The 23,491-nt window shown below is 42.3% G+C and overlaps 1 protein-coding gene across 1 annotated transcript in view; it reads left to right on the forward strand.

Moving 5' to 3' along the window:
• The window catches only part of LOC100566766 (dynein axonemal heavy chain 11), a 371,602-nt gene that overhangs the window by 315,269 nt on the left and 32,842 nt on the right, over positions 1-23,491 (forward strand). Inside the window, 3 exon segments of the mRNA XM_062961877.1 lie at positions 17,226-17,414; positions 21,847-22,074; positions 22,979-23,170. Coding sequence (XP_062817947.1) covers positions 17,226-17,414; positions 21,847-22,074; positions 22,979-23,170 — 609 coding nt within the window.

Below are 23,491 nucleotides of genomic sequence, written 5' to 3' on the forward strand. Positions count from 1 at the left end.
GTTTTATTTGCTTTGTATAATGAGGCATTGAATTTTTGCCTAAATGTATGTTATACGCCACTCTGAGTCCCTTGCGGGGTGAGAAGAGCAGGATAGAAATGAAGTTGTTGTTATTATTATTATTATTATTATTATTAATAATAATAATAATACTTCAGTACTAACCACAGCATAAATGTAGGCCCATTCTCCATACACTATTCTTCTGTACCACAGACACAGCTGATCCCAATCCTTTTAGTACATACTTTATATTCTGCGACCAGAGAGTTTCCTGATGCTGCTGTATGCAGAAGACCATATAATAATATTTTTCCTTCTATTATCTGTTACTGAATATAAATCTAGCATGTGCATGTTAAAGTTAGGAGGAGCAGATGGCACTTTTGTTACACAAAGAAGAAATGAGGGTGAAAGAGCAGCAAATTTGGGGGGGACCCTTTTTTTAAAAAATCAACTTCCCTTTCTGGCTTACCCAAAGCCATTGTGTTGCCCTCCTGTTCCACTAAGCGGTGACTCTGAATCATCATAAAAAGATGTAAGAAGCTGGAGAGAAAGACGTTAATCTTCAGTCCTTTTGTGCATTTTAGCAGGTTTTTTTCCCCACTGCAACAAAACAAAGACCGTGGATAGCATTAGAAAATGTCAGTAAGGCATCACAAGAGATGGTGTGACCTCCCCCCATCCAGTCCCATATACTTTCTCAGACGGATTTAGTAGCAGCTATGGTAATGAGATATGTGCCTTCCTTTTTAAGTAATAATTTAAGTACACTTATCTGTCCGCCTGGGATAATAAAGCTATCTCACCAGAGTCCTTTTATACCAAGGAGATGAAAACTAGTCAGAATTTCAACCTCATTCAGTGTTTATTTTTGACTAAATATTTATGGTTTATGTCTCATTCTTTTTCACTCTAGCTCTCCTTCTCAAGGTAACATTCTTAAAAAACAGTTTCAAAAATGGTGTTTCTTTGCCAAGGTTTTTCCAGCCCCACCCATTAACCCCAATGGTGTATTGCTGGTGTATAGGGCTATTGTGCTGTTACACCCAAGATGCTTTTAAGGTCTCTTTGGCATTAATGTGTCTTAACTTTATGTCAGCTTGAGGGATGCTGGATGCCTTCTTTTTGAACAAGGAACCCCACAGAATTAATGTCCACGCTGCTGTTTTTGAGGAAATTGTAACAATTTATTAACTGGTCTTGGGTCTAACTCCACCCAGGCACTACGTAACTTGTTTTCCCTACAACAAAGTTCATATTTAAAACTTGAAAGGTAACTTATTGATTCTGAAGCTGCCAGATGTTGATATTTCTGAGAAGAATAGACGACAATTTTCCTGAGGAGAAAAGATGACAATTTTCCTGAAGAAAATATATGAGTTTTCCTTACTCTCAGTTTCTGGTATAGGGGCCTCTGAGGCACCTAATGCCCAAGGCGTTAACCAGTTGTTGTTTAACAGTTGGTTAGTGAAGGTAGTACTGGTTTAAACAAAACTGGAAGTAGTAGTAATATTGGCTTGAAATGGCTTGTCTAAGCCTGAATCTTTGGGACCAACTCAAGCCACGTTCTGCCTCCAGCATTCCCTGGTGGTTTATGATCTAAAATGGCTCCTTTACCTCAGACAAGGGGATGTGGCCAACTTACTGACTCAAAATGGTTCCCTTTTCCTCAGGCAAAGGGGCAAACAAAATGGCTGACACAAACCAGGAAGAGTTTTCCTGAACTCCACCTTCATAAACTAACATAAATGTAACTACTCTAAAACGATGGGTGAGGAAGCCAAATAAAAGGATCCGGAACTTGTGCAGTTCCAGCACAACTATCATAGCAAGGATAGCATAAAACTTCCACTTTAAGCCCCCCTCACCTTCATCCCATAAATACAATCTCATGATTTGTTATAGATAGAAATGGACATATGATAGGGAGGAAAATAATGCTACATGGTTATTAGCAATAAGTTGCTTTTTGTAACAAAGATTAAACATAATTACTCTAGCTGTGCCCGGCCACACGTTGCTGTGGGGAAGTGTGGTAGTATAGGAAATAAAGTACAGTAGAGCCTCACTTATCCAAGCTAAACGGGCCGGCAGAAGCTTGGATAAGCGAATATCTTTGATAATAAGGAGGGATTAAGGAAAAGCCTATTAAACATCAAATTAGGTTACCATTTTACAAACTAAGCACCAAAACATCATGTTATACAACAAATTTGACAGAAAAAGTAATTCAATATGCAGTAATGTTATGTTGTAATTACTATATTTACGAATTTAGCACCAAAATATCACAATATATTGAAAACATTGACTATAAAAATGGCTTGGATTATCCAGAGGCTTGGATAAGCGAGGCTTGGATTAGTGAGACTCTACTGTATAGAGAAATTGGTGGTAGTTAGTATATGTTATTTCCTTAAACTTGTGAATATTTCTGGTTGTTCCTTTTTTTTTGTCTGTTGGAGGCAAGTATGAATGCTACAATTAGCCAGAATTATTAGCATGTAATGGCCTTTCAGCTTCAAAGTCTGGCTGCTTCCTCCCAGTGGGAATCTTTTATTGGGAGGTGTTAGCTGGCCCTGATTGTTTCATGTCTGGAATTCCCCTGTTTTCAGAGTGTTGTTCTTTATTTACTGTTCTGCTTTTAGAGTTTTTAAATACTTGGAACCAGATTGTGTTCATTTTCATGGTTCACAGCAATACAATAATAACAATATTATTATTAATAATAGTAGTAATAATGACTCTGATAATACACACTACTTTTCTCCCTCCTCAGCTTCCTCCCTGGGGGAATCCTTTCTTAGGTGGTGTTAGCTGGCCCTGGTTGTTTCCTTTCTGGAATTTCCCTGTTTTCAGAGTTTTGTTCTTTATTTAGTGTCCTGATTTTAGATATTACTTTGTTCTGTTTTATTATGTCACAGTAATTTTTATATATTACATTTATAATCTTATATTATTTGCTTTGAACTGGATTATATGAGGCCCCTTCTACACAACTGTATAAAATTCACATTGAACTGAATTATATGGCAGTGTGGACTCAAGATAGCCCAGTTCAAAGCAGATACTGTGGATTATGTGCTTTGGCATTCTGGGTTATATAGCTGTGTGGAAGGGCCTTGAGTCTACACTGCCATATAATCCAGTTCAAATCAGATAATCTGTATTTTATAGGTAGCGTGGAAAGGCCTAAGTGAACCCTCAGCCATTGTCTACCCTTCTGATTGGCAACTAGGGGAGATCGTCCTCTGCAATTTGGACTTTATTTTTCTAGGTATTTTTGATTGAAAGACATAGATTGGATGACTATGTCTTTTGTGGCCAAATTTGGTGTCATTTGGACCAGTGGTTTTGTTGTTTCTTGGGAATTATGCACATTGCATTTATATACAGTAGAGTTCCGGTTATCCAAGTTCCGGTTAACCGACACTCTGTATTATCCGAGGTACCACCGGGGGTGCCCCTCCCTCTCCTTTCATCTCCTTCTCTTGAGTTCCTTCCTGGGGCAACCCGAGGAAGAGAATGAAGGGAGCTCGAGAGAAGGAAAGGGAAAGGGAGGAATAAGTGCTCCATGCGCGTTGCTAGGCAGCAGCGTGCATGGGGCGCTTCCCTAAACCAGATTAACGGGAGGGATAATAGGGCCTCCCTATTATCCATCAGTTCCAGTTATTCGACATTCGGCCCACCTGTTTATGTCAAATAACTGGAACTCTACTGTATATAGATTTCAACAGCCACATAATGAGTGGAAATGGCATGTGTAAATAAACAGCATATTCTAGTTCATCCCTTTTAGAAGGGAGTGAATGAAGGAAAAGAAATGGTCAGCAGGTTAGCCAAACAATTTGCACAATTTTAAATAATCCGCTTTCTCAACTCTGGCATTTTCCAGATGGTTTGGACTAGGAAACCCACCATTCTTATATATTGTCCAACATTTCACAGATAAAAATTGGAGCAAGGGTGATGACCGTCACCCCAGCTTTCAAATTGATTTAAAAACGCAGCGGAGAGTTCCGCCGGTCACCCACCAAAAGAACGGAGCGGGACCGCAACAGACTATTATTAAAAGACCTTTTTTTCTTCATTTTCCTCTTCCCTGAACTATGTAACAAATCCCCCCAATAAAAGTAACATTTATTTTAACAGTAACACTCTCTATCTGGTTATTTTGTATCTTTCCCTGACTCCTTCCTTCGCATGAAATCTCTCTCTCTCTCTCCCGTCCCTTTAACCCGTTGAGGTTTCTCTGCCATAGATTAACATGGCGGTCGATATAAATTGGCTCATATCTCTATCAAAATTACCCCTAGAACGCTCCTCTTTTAGTCCTAACCCTTTCTAAGGCTCCTGACTCGAAGACAACCAGCAGAACTGGAATCGGTCCAGTTTTCGGCACCTCAACAGCTGACTGTCAAACGGGACCGACGGCTCCTTCCAAGCTAAAATGCTGCCTTATCCCGGATTTTCCTCTCCCCGCGGCCCGCGGAATGGGTTTAAGAGATACCTACCCCCTTTCTGTGAACTGGGGATGGGGGATCGCTCTCTCGCTGGGGAGACATAGTTCTCCAAGGACCCTCACCCTCTACAGCTGCCAGGGGATGCCCGGACGGGTGCCCTCCACGTTTCATTCATACTTTTCATGATTTTATGAAGGAGAAGAACACTCTTCCCCAGACCTACCCCTGGACTTATGAAATCTTATACTTCCAAAGACTGCAACCCACATGTGCCTCTTCCCCATGCCATCTCTATGAATTCCTTATGAACTCTTTTTCCTCATGTATTTGTGAATTTCCATATTCTATGTACTTGGACACTCTCATGACTCACTGTTGTATGAATTTCCATATCGGGTTCCCCAGATGTTGTGAACTTCGTCCTTATCAAATGTTTTCTATTGCTTATATCATTCATGATGCCCCTTTATGCAATGTCACCCACCTTTATGGATTCTCCTTTATTTCCTTGAAATCTATCTATCTGCCTATATGTATTTATACTCTTTGGGATCCCCGGAAAATATGTATTCTTCCCAGCAGGGTTTATGTTCCAACTTTATTTTTATTTTCATTCTATCCCATATAATTGCCAAATCATGAAATCAAATGGGAAATATTATGACCCCAACCTGAACTCTAGCCCTATGACCCAGACCTCCCTTCCCAAAAAAACAAAAGGATAATCTGCCACAGTTTAATCCAATCTCATTCCGATCGCATGGACAATATAGGGCGAGTCACCAAATTCCTAAAAGTGACTCACCCCCAAGGCAAACATTGTCATATCCCAGGCCAGGACGCCGCAGGAAGGCACCCTGTGGGGCCGTCAATGACGGCTCATCACCACCCATCACCACTTCCCGTCTGACACCCCAAGGCATATCTAACATCTGTGAACGTGACAGGACCTCGGACACCCTTGATGGGTGCCATTAATTCCTTTAGAAATCGGCCGGGTCAGGATTAATCTATCCGGTCACTTCATTGTTTCAATAGCTCCCGCCTCCTCCTCTCTGATTGGCCCGAGGGGGGACAAAAAGCGGCTCCCCATTGGGCCAGCAGAGCAAGGCGGGAAACGAAAGCCCGCCTCGTTCAACCTCTCAGCCTATCCGCGATCAGATGGGCGGGGAAGCGGGGCGGGGAATTCAAAGGGCTGTCAGACCGAAACATTGTATAAATATGGCTTTATTTGAAACATATGTTACGCTAGTAGATTGAATGATCGCTATTAGCGTCCTTTTCAGCTGAATTGCTCAATAAAAACTCCTTGGCGGATTTTCCTTCAACTTGGCGGACCTTCTTCATTTCAGGCTTCAGGTTGTATTGCGGCTTATATTCTCCTTTTGGCTTCGCCAAGGTCCGTTCCCTCAGGACCGGATCGGGACTCTCCTTAAGGGCCCGATCCCCTAAAAACGCGGTCGACAACATAATTTGGCTTTACCACGAAGGGACTTGCTTGGAAGTTCCAAAGATCAATTTCTAGGCTAAAATTCCAAGCGGCGACCTTGGTCCAGATATTCTGGGACAGGTTGGGGAGAGAAACGGCTGCAAGGAGGGCCCTCCGACCAATAATTTGACCTCATTTCACATCCAAATTTCTCTGGCAGCCCCTTTCTCTCTCTAGATCTGATTCAGGGTACTGAACAAAGGAGCCAGATAGGAGGAAGCAGATTTTTAGCTCCTCGAAGGAAAGGCGCCAACGTGAAACAGGGGACGCCCTGTAAAAATAAAAGGGAACCGGCCCCGTTGTTGAGACCCAGGTGGGCGGAGCCCTGGAGGTATTGCACTTCGGATCAGGGCTCGGTAACAAATTCCTGGTGAAACACGGGAAGATCTGGCACCCGGGGGGCGTGTGAGAACAGTCTGGCTTGTAAGATTACAGGTTCAAGGATCGCGGGGTAGGGGGACGGTTGTGTTCCCGGGGCACCTGCGGATCCCACGGACGCCAGCCATTCAGTCTTGGTGGAGGGAACTCTCGGTAGGACGAGCGGCACCTAGCCGGTTGGGTGAGTCGTTACTCCGTTAACTGTCAGGTACTGGGCAGGGGCTGAGCCAAGAATGGGTGTTTGTTCAGCACGTCTAGGGTGTCCCACCCCAGCAGACATCCCCAGGGATTCTCCATTGGGTAAGATCCTGGCCAATTGGGGTGGGCTTTGCATCGAAAAACATGGTGCAGGCCAGGTTGGGCTAACTCAGAGCACATAAGTGGCCCCTTGTGGCCCTTGAAGGGGGGACAGCTTGCCCCCCCGCTTGAGTCACCGAATTCGGAGTGTTGACCTAAGGTGACTCACCATGGGGAGGGCAGGTGGTTCCAGCTTGCTTATGTTGCAATGTTCATGGCCTTAAGCCAGAGGGAGAGTGGAAGGAGGGAGGGGGGGTCCAAGTCTTCCCATGCAGGGACGTGGGCTCCAAACCTACCCTCAGAAGCTCCTCTCTAGACCTACTTCCCCTCCCGCCTCCACCAGAAGAGGAACTTCTGGAGACATTTGCTTACCCCCCCACCTTACCAAACCCGACCCCCATCCCTTGCCTCACCTCATCCCCCGTTTTCCCCCTTGTTCTGAGTCTTGCACCGACCCAGAACCCCCAAATCGACCCTTCAAGGGAACCTCTGCTTCCCGGGATCCCACTCTCCCAGACTCACTCTCCCAACTCCCTACCATTTACCCCCGTCTCCCTTCCGTTTCCCAGCCCTCTGTTTTCTCTCAGCCCCATCTCCCCTCCGTTTCCCAACCTCCTATTCCCTCTCCACCCCTCCCCAACCGAATCCCTCTAAGCCTTTTTTCCTTCCACCCCAAGACTTCTTCCCCCTTGCAGCCCCCCTCCCTTAATCTCTCCCTCTCTTCCTCTCGCTCGTCCTTTTTGACCAGAGGAACAGGGGGAGAGGAGGGGCCGGGGGGGGGGATGAGGACCCTCAGAGGAAAGAGGAATTGACTGTTCAGAGACCATAAAACATCCATTGCCATCCTCTGTTTTATCTGAAGCCTGAATATTGGGTCAATAGTTCTCCAAAGAATTATTTTCCCCTCTCTCCCTCCTTTTCAAAGCAATCTGCTTCTGAATTTTTAAGTCACAGTTCAATTCCCTTTTTCCTTCTTCTTTTCTGTTTGCTTTCAAAACTTTACCCAAAATCTCTAGAAACTCCCCAAAGATCCCAGAGGAACAAAAATTTTTAGACTGTCAATTTGCATTTTTGTTGGTTAAGTGGGACCTTTGATCTGGCATTCTTTCCAAATCGTCAGGTCACACCTTGAAATCTGCTCAAACTAAAGGATCCTGTGTCCCTAAAGACTCCTTTCCCTTTTTCTTTTTTTTCACCCAATCCCTTTGGGCAACCCTGCAAAACCCCCCTTTTTGAATCTCCCTCTCAGCCCCCCCCCCTTCTCTCTGGGGGATATTAACCTTCCATCTTCAGAGACTGGCTGAGTCCTGCCTGGGGCTTCCCTGTTCTCTGAGTAGTTGACTTTGGAGCCTTTGTCTGTCCTTTAAATGTGGGGAACCAAGCTTTGTTCCTCTTCCTTATGGTTTTCTTCCTTGAGCTATCCTTTCTGTCTCTCTCTCTCCCTTTTGTTTGCTATTTCTTGAATGACTGTGTATACAATGGGTTAGGGATTTTACTAACACTCTCTCAGTATAAAAGGGACCGTTGGGAATTGTAGAATGGGGATCCTGGCACCCCACATGGAAGGCACTCCACTCCGACCTGGACTACCAGGACCATCATCCGCTCCTGTGGCTATAAAGGGACTCTGAGAAACCCAGCTCAGATAAGGCGAGAGCAACCAGTGGGGTGCCATCACGGTGATGAGGCCCCCACCCACAAGCTGGCTCCAACCCCTGGCAGGGGTCGTAAGGCTGACCCTGAGCAGAAGAACACCCCCCTTCTAATGCAGGGAGGAAAGGGCGCCCCCACGAGACCAGGAGAAGGCTGGCAGGTAAGGGCGACCCCCCCTCACCTGAGAAGAGGTGGCAGGGGCCCCATGGAGCCACGAACAGGACCCCCGCTGTTGGTCGCTGGGTCAGGCGCGAGTGGGGAGCCCAAACATGGCTGCGAGGGTGCCAGAGGAACCTTCAGTATTGAAAACGTCCCAAAAGGTATGAATGATTTATTTCCATTTTTTCCTCCTTTTTTCTTCCTTATAAAACTAACCCTCCACACTTAGGGTCTTGGGGGAAGGGGAGTGGGGATGGGACACGTGATCTCTTTTCTTTGCTGTCTTGAGGCATTCTCTACCCCTTGGACCCCCTTCCTGGGTGGAGGTGCTGGACCTGGCTGTGGTCACTAGGAGGCGCCTAGAGAAGATGGCATCACAACCACCTCGAAGTCCTCCTGACCTCCTACACCGCTTGCAAGGTGCTGGAATCCGTGCCAGGATCCATCAAGAGTGCTCCAGAACCAGAACCAGCCCCCACCAGCGGTGAGGAAGACAAAGACCTGTGGACTGCTGAGCTGGGAGACGACCTGAAGGTGTTGTTCCGGAAAACACCTCCTCAGGGCCTGCCGCCCGCAAGTTGTCCTGACCCACACCCTCCCGAGGTCCGGAGAAAGACCAAACGCCAGAGACGGAAGCACAAGACCCCCTCCGAGGACCCCTCCAAATCCCATCCCTCTAGCACCACGGGAACACCCCCATTTGGACCTACAAACATTTGACAGCTCACTTTGACAGCTGTCAAATCGGCCCTCACTTCAACCCCCGCTCGGAGGAGCCGACACCGCGGTTCCCAACGGAAGGGAGCTGTCCAGCATGCTGAATCAGGAGCCGTGAGTTCTAATTTTCTCTCTATTTTTTTTCTCCTTGGGAGCTGTCCAGGGTACTAACCCTAACCCTAATTCTCATTTCTTCTCTAACCCTCCCTGTCAATTCTAGCCCGGTATTGTATGAATGGCTTTCTTCTAAAGTAAACTTCTGGCAACAGTTGGCCACAAAAGCCTTAAATGTCTCAGATTTTTGCCTGTCCAGTGGGGCCTCCGCCACAGACCTGTTTTCCACCTGTTTAATTGGCATTCCAGAGCCTCTGGAAATTTTTAGAAATTATACCATGTTCCAAGACATCCCAAAGGATATGTCTTACAGAGATCTCTCTAACTGGGGAAGAGTTTCCATGGACAAGTTGCCCGGCATGGCTACCATCCGCCTTGCTCATGTTCCTCAAGCAGAAAATTGTTTTCAAATACCCACCTGCATCGGTGAGTGCCATCAGCTTCCCATTGACAACTCTCTAAATTGCACACATATAGAAAAACTGTCTCATCTGAATGCCCATTTGGTCCTGCCCCCAGGATGGTTTTTCCTGTGTGGACAGACAGCCTATGGTTATCTACCTGCCAATACCTCTCAAGCCTTGGCATCAGTGGCAAAGGAAATGCATGAGCTGCGGGAGGCTGTATTAGATAACAGGGCAGCTATTGATTTCCTCCTATTGAAAAACCACTATGGCTGTGAGAGTGTAAGGCACATGTGCTGCTTTAATTTGACAGACCAGACTCCTATGATTCATAAATCCATCGAGGGTTTGAATGATTTGGCCTCAGGAATTAAGGAGACGACTGGATTCGACCTTAGTTTTCTGACCGACTGGCTCCCTTCTTTAGACTGGTTGAGGAAAGGTTTTCTCCTCTTTCTAGCTGTAATCCTTTTCCTTCTAATAATAGGCTGCTGCTGGTCGCATTTGCCCGCTCTGTTCCAAATTTGCAGCAAAAGAACCATTCGAACCCCTCTCAACAGATGGCCATGCTGCCGCTGAGAGGTTATAATGTTTATGCGGTAGGGCAGGGGCGAAATAGGCTCCGCCCATCTCGCCCCGCCCTTACCGAGTGGGGAATATGATGACCGTCACCCCAGCTTTCAAATTGATTTAAAAACGCAGCGGAGAGTTCCGCCGGTCACCCACCAAAAGAACGGAGCGGGACCGCAACAGACTATTATTAAAAGACCTTTTTTTCTCCATTTTCCTCTTCCCTGAACTATGTAACAAATCCCCCCAATAAAAGTAACATTTATTTTAACAGTAACACTCTCTATCTGGTTATTTTGTATCTTTCCCTGACTCCTTCCTTCGCATGAAATCTCTCTCTCTCTCTCCCGTCCCTTTAACTCCGGTTGAGGTTTCTCTGCCATAGATTAACATGGCGGTCGATATAAATTGGCTCATATCTCTATCAAAATTACCCCTAGAACGCTCCTCTTTTAGTCCTAACCCTTTCTAAGGCTCCTGACTCGAAGACAACCAGCAGAACCGGAATCGGTCCAGTTTTCGGCACCTCAACAGCTGACTGTCAAACGGGACCGACGGCTCCTTCCAAGCTAAAATGCTGCCTTATCCCGGATTTTCCTCTCCCCGCGGCCCGCGGAATGGGTTTAAGAGATACCTACCCCCTTTCTGTGAACTGGGGATGGGGGATCGCTCTCTCGCTGGGGAGACATAGTTCTCCAAGGACCCTCACCCTCTACAGCTGCCAGGGGATGCCCGGACGGGTGCCCTCCACGTTTCATTCATACTTTTCATGATTTTATGAAGGAGAAGAACACTCTTCCCCAGACCTACCCCTGGACTTATGAAATCTTATACTTCCAAAGACTGCAACCCACATGTGCCTCTTCCCCATGCCATCTCTATGAATTCCTTATGAACTCTTTTTCCTCATGTATTTGTGAATTTCCATATTCTATGTACTTGGACACTCTCATGACTCACTGTTGTATGAATTTCCATATCGGGTTCCCCAGATGTTGTGAACTTCGTCCTTATCAAATGTTTTCTATTGCTTATATCATTCATGATGCCCCTTTATGCAATGTCACCCACCTTTATGGATTCTCCTTTATTTCCTTGAAATCTATCTATCTGCCTATATGTATTTATACTCTTTGGGATCCCCGGAAAATATGTATTCTTCCCAGCAGGGTTTATGTTCCAACTTTATTTTTATTTTCATTCTATCCCATATAATTGCCAAATCATGAAATCAAATGGGAAATATTATGACCCCAACCTGAACTCTAGCCCTATGACCCAGACCTCCCTTCCCAAAAAAACAAAAGGATAATCTGCCACAGTTTAATCCAATCTCATTCCGATCGCATGGACAATATAGGGCGAGTCACCAAATTCCTAAAAGTGACTCACCCCCAAGGCAAACATTGTCATATCCCAGGCCAGGACGCCGCAGGAAGGCACCCTGTGGGGCCGTCAATGACGGCTCATCACCACCCATCACCACTTCCCGTCTGACACCCCAAGGCATATCTAACATCTGTGAACGTGACAGGACCCCGGACACCCTTGATGGGTGCCATTAATTCCTTTAGAAATCGGCCGGGTCAGGATTAATCTATCCGGTCACTTCATTGTTTCAATAGCTCCCGCCTCCTCCTCTCTGATTGGCCCGAGGGGGGACAAAAAGCGGCTCCCCATTGGGCCAGCAGAGCAAGGCGGGAAACGAAAGCCCGCCTCGTTCAACCTCTCAGCCTATCCGCGATCAGATGGGCGGGGAAGCGGGGCGGGAAATTCAAAGGGCTGTCAGACCGAAACATTGTATAAATATGGCTTTATTTGAAACATATGTTACGCTAGTAGATTGAATGATCGCTATTAGCGTCCTTTTCAGCTGAATTGCTCAATAAAAACTCCTTGGCGGATTTTCCTTCAACTTGGCGGACCTTCTTCATTTCAGGCTTCAGGTTGTATTGCGGCTTATATTCTCCTTTTGGCTTCGCCAAGGTCCGTTCCCTCAGGACCGGATCGGGACTCTCCTTAAGGGCCCGATCCCCTAAAAACGCGGTCGACAACAAGGGTGGCTAAACAAGATCCATTTGAGATCAAGATGGAAAACATGATCAATGAGGAAGAACATATAGAGTAGGAAAGGCTGTAGCCGTTCACTTTTGCCTGAGCTGACTAGGAAGAGCAGGTTTCCTCCTTCTATTCCACTGACTTCTCTCTCCATTGCTATGTAAGTTAAAGTGAAGCTGCTTTGACACATTAAACTCTGGACCCATCCAGATAGGCCCAAAAACCAGAACCTGTCTCAATTTTAACCAGAGATATCCAAACGATGCCTCCGGTAAAAAGGGATTACAGTAGAGTCTCACTTATCCAACACTCACTTATCCAACATTCTGGATTATCCAACGCATTTTTGTAGTCAATGTTTTCAATACATCATTATATTTTGGTGCTAAATTCGTAAATACAGTAATTACTACTTAGCATTACTGCATATTGAACTACTTTTTCTGTCAAATTTGTTGTATAACATGATGTTTTGGTACTTAATTTGTAAAATCATAACCTAATTTGATGTTTAATAGGCTTTTCCTTAATCTCTCCTTATTATCCAACATATTCGCTTATCCAATGTTCTGCCGGCCTGTTTACATTGGATAAGCGAGACTCTACTGTAATTTGGAAAAAAACACAGTTTTCTTTGATATCCCATTAGATTAATTTTATATCCCACTAGCTGTGCCCGGCCACATGTTGCTGTGGCGAAGTCTGGTGGTATGGGAAATAAAGTATTGAGGAATTGGTGGTAGTTAAGGTAAAGGTAAAGGTTTCCCCTGATGTTAAGTTCAGTCATGTCTGACTCTGGGTGTTGGTGCTCATCTCTATTTCTAAGCCGAAGAGCCGGCGTTGTCCGTAGACTCCTCCAAGGTCATGTGGGATGACTGCATGGAGCGGCGTTACCTTCCCGCCGGAGCAGTACCTATTGATGCACTCACATTGCATGTTTTCGAACTTCTGGGTTGGCAGAAGCTGGGGCTAACTATGGGGGCTCTCTCCGCTCCCCCAATTCAAACTTCTGGACTTTTGGTCCAGAAGTTCAGCAGCTCAGCGCTTTAACACGCTGCGCCATCAGGGGATATTGTTTCCTAAAGGTTGTGAATATACAATATTTCTGATTGGGTTTTTTTTTTGTCTGTTGGAGGCAAGTATGAATGCTGCAATTAGGAAAAATGATTAGGATGTAATGGCCTTGCAGCTTTAAAGCCTGGCTGTTTCCTCCCCGAGTAAGTTTTTGTTGGGAGGTGTTAGCTGGCCCTGGTTGTTTCCTGTCTGGAATTCCCTTGTTTTCAGAGTGATGTTCTTTGCGATATTTTATGTGCTTCTACTGTCTGTGGCCCTGAGAAAACAGAGGATTTGTCAGACTTTGATGATGGGAATATTTTGTTGGGAGGTGTTAGCTGGCCCTGATTGTTTCCTGTGTGGAATTCCCGTTTTCAGAGTGTTGTTCTTTATTTAGTGTTCTGATTTTAGAGATTGTATTGTTCTGTTTTATTATACCACATTAATTTTTATATATTCTGATTTTAGTGTTTTTGAATACTTGGAACCAGATTGTATTCATTTTCACGGTTGACCGCAACACAATAATAATAATAATAATAATAATAATAATAATGATAGTAATAATAATGACTTTGGTAATACACAGTGCTTCACTCCCTTCTCAGCTTTCTTTCTGGAAGAATCCTTTCTTGGGCGGTGTTAGCTGGCCCTGATTGTTTCCTTTGTGTAATTTCCAATTTCCCTGCTTTCAGAGTGTTGCTCTTTATTTACTGTCCTGGTTTTAGAGATTATATTGTTCTGCATTATTCTATCCCAGTAATTATTTCATATTAAAGTAGAATCTCACTTATCCAACATTTGCTTATACAATGTTCTGGATTATCCAACGCAGTCTGCCTTTTCATAAGCAATGTTTTTGTAGTCAGTGTTTTAAATTCATTGTGATATTTTAGTGGTAAATTTGTAAATACAGTACAGTAGAGTCTCACTTATCCAACATAAATGGGCCGGCAGAATGTTGGATAAGCGAATATGTTGGATAATAAGGAGAGATTAAGGAAAAGCCTATTAAACATCAAATTAGGTTATGATTTTACAAATTAAGTACCAAAACATCATGTTATACAACAAATTTGGTAGAAAAAGTAGTTCAATACGCAGTAATGCTATGTAGTAATTACTGTATTTATGAATTTAGCACCAGAATATCACGATATATTGAAAACATTGACTACAAAAATGTGTTGGATAATCCAGAACATTGGATAAGCGAGTGTTGGATAAGTGAGACTCTACTGTAATTACAACATAGCATTACTGAGCATTGAACTATTTTCTGTCAAATTTGTTGTATAATATGATGTTTTGATGCTTAATTTGTATAACGATTACCTAATTTGATGTTTAATTGGTTTTTCCTAAATCCTTTCTTATTATCCATCATATTCACTTATCCTGCCGGCCTGTTTATGTTGGATAAGTGAGACTCTACTGCATATTGATAATCTTATATTATCTGCTTAGAACTGGATTATATGAGGCCCCTTCTTCACAGCTGTATAAAATGCACACTGAAGTGGATTATATGGTAGTGTGGACTCAAGATAATCCAGTGCAAAGCAGATAATATAAGATTATAAATGGGTTATATAGCTATGTGGAAGGGCCTTGAGTCTACACTGCCATATAATCAAGTGCAAATAAGATAATCTGTGGAAGAAGTCTAAGTGAGGCCTAAATCTGCCTGTCCCCTAACTGAACCCTGGCTGTCCCTTGGCTGAACTGGTTGCTAGGAGACGAAGTGGGCAGAGATTAGCCCTCTAAACTGGCAGCAATTGGATAAAAACAATTATTGCTCTCCCTCTAATTAGGACTTTATTTTTCTTTTCTTTTTGTTGTATCTTACTGGAGCCTTGGATGATGGGTTGTGTTGTCAAATTTCGAGGTTGGGCGGCCTGTAGTTTTGTTGTTTTGTGGGTTGCCTTGATGCCATCACTCATTTATATATATAGAAGATTAGATCCGGGCCTTCCTGGATAGGATATTGGGCCTGTGGAGACACACTTCCAGGTAGTCCTGGGACTCCATTGCCATTCTAAATCTTTTGAGACCAAAGGTGTAGGTGACATCCACCCCCTTACCCCAAGCCCCCAAGGTACTTGGCTGCCATAACTTCCCTCCTCGCGTCCTCCTGATGTGAGGAAATGACGGGCGAGGAGACAGGAGGTAGGGATTTTCCTTCTCGCCCCTCCCATCTCCTCAGGCATCATTTCCATGCTCCAGGAGGATGTGAGGAGGGAAGTTATGGTGGCCAGGTACCTTTTAAGTTACTTTTAGGGGGAAATTGGGGGCTTCAGGATGGTTTTATGCCATCCTGATTTTAATGGGGATGGCATGTAGCCACACACACACACACACACACACACCCATCCCTGGGGAAAGTCTGGGTTTTTGTTTGGGTGTGGGGAATGAAGCCTATGCCGAAACAGATCATTTAAACCCACTTTGGCACAGATTTTAGTCCTGTGTGGAAGTGACCTCAGTTGCAGCAACTGAAGAAAACTGAGGATAAAGGGGGAAACTAGGACATTTTAAAAACAGTTGAAATAATGGGACAACAAAAGGGTCAATCAGGGACAATTGGAGGGTATAGTCCTAACCAGCAATCAGATTATGGGATTTGTACACCCCCCCAGTTGCCTTTGCCAGGTTGGCAAAGGCAACTCAAACTCACGAAAGAACACCTTGAAGGAGTCTACAGCCAAAATATTGTTTTATCTAGCAGTCCTGGATGGCCCCTGCTTCCTCCTTACAGGAAAAAAACTAGAAGTGAAAAAAGTAAAAGTTACTAAATCCCAAGTATTAATGCAGACTTGTATCTCTCATTTTTAGAAGATCAAACTGGATGTAATGTTGTTAATACCTGTACAAGGGTCATTCTGGGGGTTACTAGCCAGTGCAGAAAGGGAAGGGTGGGATCATGAATGGATTGTAGGGGTATTTAATTCATTGTTAATTTGTCCGACTAGAATCATTCCCATCCTGACACTGCTATTTGCAATGGGAAGGACACTCCCATTTGCACAGGGTGCTTGTAATTCTGCTGAAGAACACAGGCTGAATATACAAGGCATGGGCAAACTTCAGCCCTCCAGGTGATTTGGACTTCAGCTGTCACAAATCCTAACAGTCAGTAGGCTGTTGTGGGAGTTGAAGTTTAAAACACCTAGAGAGCCGAAGTTTGCCCCTGTCTGGGATACACACTGCCATATAATCCAGTTTCTGAATCCAGATTATCTGCTTTGAACTGAATTATATGAGTATACACTGCCATGTAATCCAATTCAAAGTGGATAATCTGGATTCAGAAACTGAATGGTATGGCAGTATAGATGGGGCCACAGAAAGGCCACAATCTTGGTATGATTCCCTCTCATCAAACAGCTATTCATTTTACCACATATGAATGCCATCACATCAAGCAAATTATGTTGCTTGCTTTTTTCTCAGTGTGGAAAAATTAGCATTGGTAAGATGCAAAATTTGACTCAGATTGTGAGTAGTAAGTTTTGAGATATGTTGTAAAATTACTTCTTTCTGAATGTGTTGGTTTTCCTATAGTATTGTTTTAATTTGCTTGTGTTTATTTTTCCTCCCATTCTTCTTTAGCTTCTGCTTATGAATAAGGAGATTGATGCTCGTGAGCTAGATTTCCTTTTGCGGTTTAATATCAGTCACACTTACAATAGCCATTTGGAATTCTTTTCCAACTTTACCTGGAGTGCAATTAAGGCAGCAGATGTATGGAATGCCATTGCATTAAATAGACTTCTGTTGTTGTCATTGCATCATATTTTAAAACTTTTTGCCCGACTTTTTAAATTGAAAAATACATAATGCTTCTACTGCCCTCTGCCCTTTTAGACAATACGTTTCCTGGATGAGTTCCGTGGTTTGGACAAAGATATAGAAGGGTCACCAAAACAGTGGAAAAAAGTGGTGGAGTCAGAATGCCCAGAGAAAGAAAAGTTTCCACAAGAATGGAAGACTAAAAGCTCCCTCCAGAAACTGATTATGATGCGAGCTTTGAGACCAGATCGAATGACTTATGCTGTCAGGTTGGATGATGTGTACTAACTCTGACAGTGCATTGAGAGGCAGATTTGTGGACTCTGCTTGATTTCGTGTAAATATAAGACATGATGAAATGCTGTGTTGTTGAGACTGAAATGGTAGTTCCCCTGAGGCATTATTAACTGCAATTCTTCACTGTAGGAACTTTGTTGAGAAGAAACTTGGAACCAAATATACAGAGGGACGTAAAACTGACTTTGCCAAATCATTTCAAGAAACTGGGCCTGCTTCACCAATGATCTTCATTTTATCTCCTGGAGTCAACCCCCTAAAAGATGTTGAATGTTTAGGTATGTTTAGACAAACTATCATGCTTATTGTTTTTCACTTGTAAAGTAAAACTTGACTCCTGTATTTCAGCAATACTAATACCCTCATTGCAATAGCACTGCATTTTCTAGGTTTAGTTATTGTACAGAAATATAGAAGACTGCAAACCCAAACCTAATCCTAAATTTGAGGGTTTTGTTTTCACAAATTGCCAGCGGAAGGGCACTGGTCCAGGTTGGAACCCTGGGGTGAGATTAGATGGGATTTTCTTTACTTGTTTGTTTGTTTGCCTATTTTCCACGCTATATGATAAGATCTCAGGACAACAAGCAGATCAAAGCAGTTTGAACAGTTTATAGCTGTTTATAAATTAAAACGATACAAAGAATTTGAACAAACTAAAATATATTAAAAATAATGTAAAAATGGGTTAAAAGATTAAAACAGTATATGAACATTTGGAAAAAAATGATTCTCTTTGTTCCTCACTGCAGCCTTCTTAACTTGAAACAGTTTCCCAACAGAGACAGTGTGCATTACCATAAAAGATCCTACTAAAAAAATGGGACTTTTTATGCAATGCAAATTGTATGTTTGGGTCTCTTCAGATCAGAACTTCAATGGAGGGCAAACATCTCTTTCCAAGCACCAGCAATTTCCTATAATCAAATTGTTGAATCCAGACTGCATGGGGCTGAAGTTCATTATGTTTAATGAGCCCCATTTATTCCAGTGGGTTTATTCTAAGTATGAAAATATTAGGATGCACCCCAGTGACATATATGTGTAGTTAAGGTCATATGTCATATGGCCTCCAATAATGTGGGAAAACTTTGAGCTTCTCCTGCCCTCAAGTTCCACCAATTAGCATCTTGTGAAAACAAAAGTTCTGTGGAGCAAACAGACATGTGAACTAAAGGAACAGGGTGCTTTAAGCACACATGCCCTTCTGATTTTTATTGCTGACCACTTACAGATACATCAGTGGATCTTGATATTCTTTTTGTCCACTCTTCTTCTTGGGATGGGCATATCTGTCAGTTGTGTTTTCTCTCACCTTCAGATGTTTTAAATTTAAAGCTCTTTCTGACTAAATATGAAGACATTTGTAAATTTTCCAATGGGGGGGGGGGCATGTGGTGCTTTCTGGGTACAATCCATGCAAACAAATCCCATCAGGACTGACTTTACTAATCAGTGAAGTGGACTGGGCTCTTAACGCCCAATCTGAAGTTATTCAGAGAGTGGGAAGAGGATCACAGAAATGTTTTACAAACAACCCCTGGTTTATTTGGTTTTTCCCCCAGTCTCTTCCATTGAAATCAACAATGGATTCAAATGACTTTTCCTTGGTTGGCACATACTCATTATACTTTGACGTAAACACATAATACACATTGCAATATGTGAATCTGCCATTATGGGATAGGGCAAGGTGATGTATAAATTGATTCTTTATGGCACGTTCCCTGAGGGCACTTCCACACAGCGTCAAAATGTGGGACAAATAAGTGGAGAAAAAAATCACAGGACCTGACAGCAAGTCCAAACACAGACCTGTCAGTTCTGGTAAATGGTCCCCCACTGTCCTGACATTTTTGCTTGTAGCAGATTTTAGAAATCCACAAGATGGATGGGTGACATCAGGAAGAAATTTACTTTTTTATTGAGATGTGCTGGACCTCATATGCACTCATGCGGGTATCTAAATGTACACACAAGTAAATTTCTTATAATCTCTCTTCACCCTACTGTAAATTCAAGCTCTCTTTAATTTCATAAAAGATCTGAACAAAGGAATGGTTGCAGAGAGTTCTCATTGTATTTGTTTTCCATTTCTGCTTCCATTTAGCCACCTGTGTGTCCATGGTTCCATTTGTTTATAGCCCAGATCAGCTGTTTCGGGATTTTAAAATATGCACATGAACTGGAACAGTCCACAAATGAAATCACGTGTTTCCTTTGACTGTAGCAATATACAGTCATGCAAATATGCACATTTTTGGCAGAAATAGAGCTTTAAGAGCACCTTTTTAACACATGCTTTTCAGCTGTTAATCTGAATCAGTGCACATTTTCATAAAACGTCATTTACCCACCCCCTTCCTTTTACCCAGGTTTCTTCTGCATTTTAGAGTCTGTGTAGAAGGGCTCTGAGAGGATATGCTAGGTCTTCATTGTGAGGCATTTCAAAGCCCATCTTACAAAGTAGAAATGGGGGAAGGGGGGGAGGAAGGAAGAAAATATCCATAAACTAACAGGTACATGTCTTTTAAAAATTAAAAATAGCAGCTGCTGACATACACATGAACCCATCATTATGGAAATTAACCCTTCCCCTCCCACAACCACTATCTATATGAAAACCACTCTTCATAATTGCATTCCTGTTATACAATATACAGGTTTTCATCTCAAAATAAATAGTGGCTTCAGGAATAAAATTCAGTGGGATACTTGCAACAGGGAAAAGAATGAGAAAAACTGTGGTTCTGTATATAGTTAAAAGCACATTTCCTTATAGACAGGTACAATCATGAAAGAAAATTATGTTCAGTGGGATTGTTTAAAAATAGTATTCCATAGTCATCCTTTCCATGAGTCTGAGTAAGCAACTGTCCCAGGAAGCAGAGTGTGGAGTATGGAGAAGGCAACAGATTGTTTAATTTCTCCTTATTCTTATAATTTATTTCCAAAATGAAGAGAGCTAGAGTTTTCTGCTTTATTTGTCAAAACAACTTGGCAGATATGGGTACAATTGACCTTGGCTTGTGTCAAAAGATCTTGTGATCTTATCATTGTAATTCACCCACTCTGAGGGAATCCCCCAGCTTTAAGAAAAGGGAAATAGTAATTTTGCAAAAATCCAAGAAAACAAGTTTTTGGGATAAAAAGCATAGTTGGGAGAAAAGTAAAATGTTTTGTTCTTCAGCACTGTTTCTCATTTGAGTAATTCATTAATAACTTGACTTTGGAAATAAGTTAGTTCTAAAATTCTAGCTTATCAGTTGATTTAGTTAAAATAAATGAAATTCAGAACATTTCCAACTTAATTGAGATGGTACTGAGATTCTAAGAAATGAACCTAATATTTTCTTCATGTACTCTCACTGGATTGTGACTTTCCCCATTTTTCCATTTGACAAATAATAATAGTGGTAAATACAAAGAAACAATTCTGCATGATCCAGAATGAACATACTGGTAGGTCCAAAAGTAAGCAAGGGGTCAAGATCTCTGACATCTAAAATAAAGTGACTGAATATATGGGATAAATATATCACAGCAATAATACATACATTGCACCACATCCTGAGTGAAATTTTAGTAGATCTGGATTACACCTAATCCAGTTTTTAAAAACTAATATTTCAGGCTCCTAAGCATTGATTTCTTAAAATTTAATTTTCCTCCATACAACATAACCCTTCCTAGCACTTAACTAGAGCTGTATTCTGTTTAGGAAGCAAGCTTGGCTTTACCATCGATTCAGGAAAGCTTCACAATGTATCTTTGGGTCAAGGGCAAGAAGCCATAGCAGAGATGGCAATGGAAAAGGCATCAAAAGAAGGCCACTGGGTTATACTTCAAATAAGTCTAAATCCTTCATTACACCCATTTCCCACTCTAGCATTGTTGTTTTTAAGACACATCAAAATAATGTATGCAATAGCACAGGCACCTTAGAAAAATATGTCCCTGTTCCAAGAAAAAGGAGGCGTGGAGCATCTAGCACATAACTTTACATTTAGGTTTGTGCTCTTATGAAACATTGATTACAGTATTTAAAAATACAATTTACTGCAGCAACCAATTTGTACGGCAGGGGGATTTATTGAAATACTTTTTCCAAACACATGCTCTCTGATTTACTAATTTATTATCTTTTTAAAAAGAATTTTCTTTAATAAATATATCTGTAAAAGAAAGTATTGTTACTTTTTTCTAATCAGATGAATAGACACAAACAGGGAAGATTGCTATCATTATGCAATACATTGTATTAAACAGATGTGTGTGATTTTCTCCCCCTTTCAAATATTGTGCTACATCAGACTATTTCCTTTGGCTGATATCAGTAAAATGTTTCATATTTCAAATCAATAGCTCACTGGGAAGCCTATTTTTATCTCCTCTCTAGAATATTCATCTTGTTGCAAAGTGGCTCGACACATTAGAGAAATTACTGGAGAAGTATAGTGGAGGAAGCCACCTAGCCTATCGTATTTTTATGAGTGTTGAATCTGTCCCCACCCCTAAAGAGCATATAATTCCTCAGAGAATCTTGGAAAATGCTATTAAAATAAGCAATGAACCACCAACTGGGATGCTGGCTAATCTCCGTGCTGCTTTGGATAATTTTGATCAGGCAAGTAAAAATATCCCTGAGAAGGACCGGTCAGGAAATTCAGAATACTAAACAGATTTGACAAGTGGGTGCTAATAAGCATAGACTATGCAATGGGTTGGTTTACAATGCATTGTATATCATCTCAATATCCTTATGCAAAAACCAAATATGCTCAAGAAATAGTTCTTTTACTAAAGGCACGTGGGAGTCTGCTTTGACTAAGAGTTCCTATTGGAATTGCTTCATTTTTAAAAAGCAATCCTTTATGGAGGGAGAGGCGGGTTATATTTGTGCAACATGCTGTAAATTAGTATAATTGTGTGACGGAGGCAAATCTGTAACATCAGCTTCTGATAATTGCTTTGAAGCTGCACTAGAGATCACGATTTGTAATTTCTGACCATGAAAGTGATGTGAAAGAATGAAACTTTCACTGCTTCACTTTGTCAGAGTATGTCGAACAAGTGTTCCTTTGTCATTTGGCATTTAAAAGTTAGAATTATATGTCAATTGATGCCATGTACATTTGGACAGCAGTAGCCAGTTAACTGACATTTCCTTCCAAATGTTAGACCAGAATCATCTTTCTAAATTTTAGTTATGGTGTTATCAATTGCTAAATTTATTTATTTTTCTCAAATTACTTTTCAAAGCACTCTAAAGGCTTGAAGACATTTTTATGGATATGTTCTGGGCTTCTGCATTGGTGTCATAGCATTTCTTTAGAAAGCAATAAAATAGTTGCTACTTGCACAAAAGAAATGGGGAAAGGAGATGCCAGACAATACACAATGTATCTATACTGAAAGAACTAGTGTTTTGTTGCTGTCTTTTGACAGTTGTTCAGGGTCTTACTTTCAGCTGTCAAAAACACATTGTCTGTATCCTGCCGTAAAAGGGGGAAATTGTTTTCCTGATCTAGAACATCCTTGATCAGTGTTCCCGGGAACAGGAATTTAAGGCCATTCTGTTTTCCCTGTGCTACTTCCATGCGTGTGTGGCTGAGCGAAGGAAATTTGAGCCTCAGGGCTGGAACAGGAGATACCCTTTTAACAATGGAGATCTCACCATTTCAGTCAACGTCTTGTACAATTACCTGGAAGCAAATTCACAGGTAGGCTGGTATGTCATCAAATCATGTACATTTTTTTCCATGTCAGGAGCGACTTGAGAAACTGCAAGTCGCTTCTGGTGTGAGAGAATTGACTGTCTGCTAGGACGTTACCCAGGGGATGCCGGGATGTTGGGTTTTTTTTAATGTTTTACCATCCTTGTGGGAGGCTTCTCTCATGTCCCCGCATGGAGCTGGAGCTGGAGCTGAAAGAGGGAGCTATGAAGTTTTCAGTTAAACATGCAATAGCAAATTATCTCATTTCCTGCATATATAACCCTCAGGTTGTTCATGTAATTTGTCCTATGCTGCTTTTGAAAAGAG

This window comes from Anolis carolinensis, chromosome 1 (genome assembly GCF_035594765.1).
Source record: "Anolis carolinensis isolate JA03-04 chromosome 1, rAnoCar3.1.pri, whole genome shotgun sequence".
NCBI classification, from domain to species: Eukaryota; Metazoa; Chordata; class Lepidosauria; order Squamata; family Dactyloidae; genus Anolis; species Anolis carolinensis.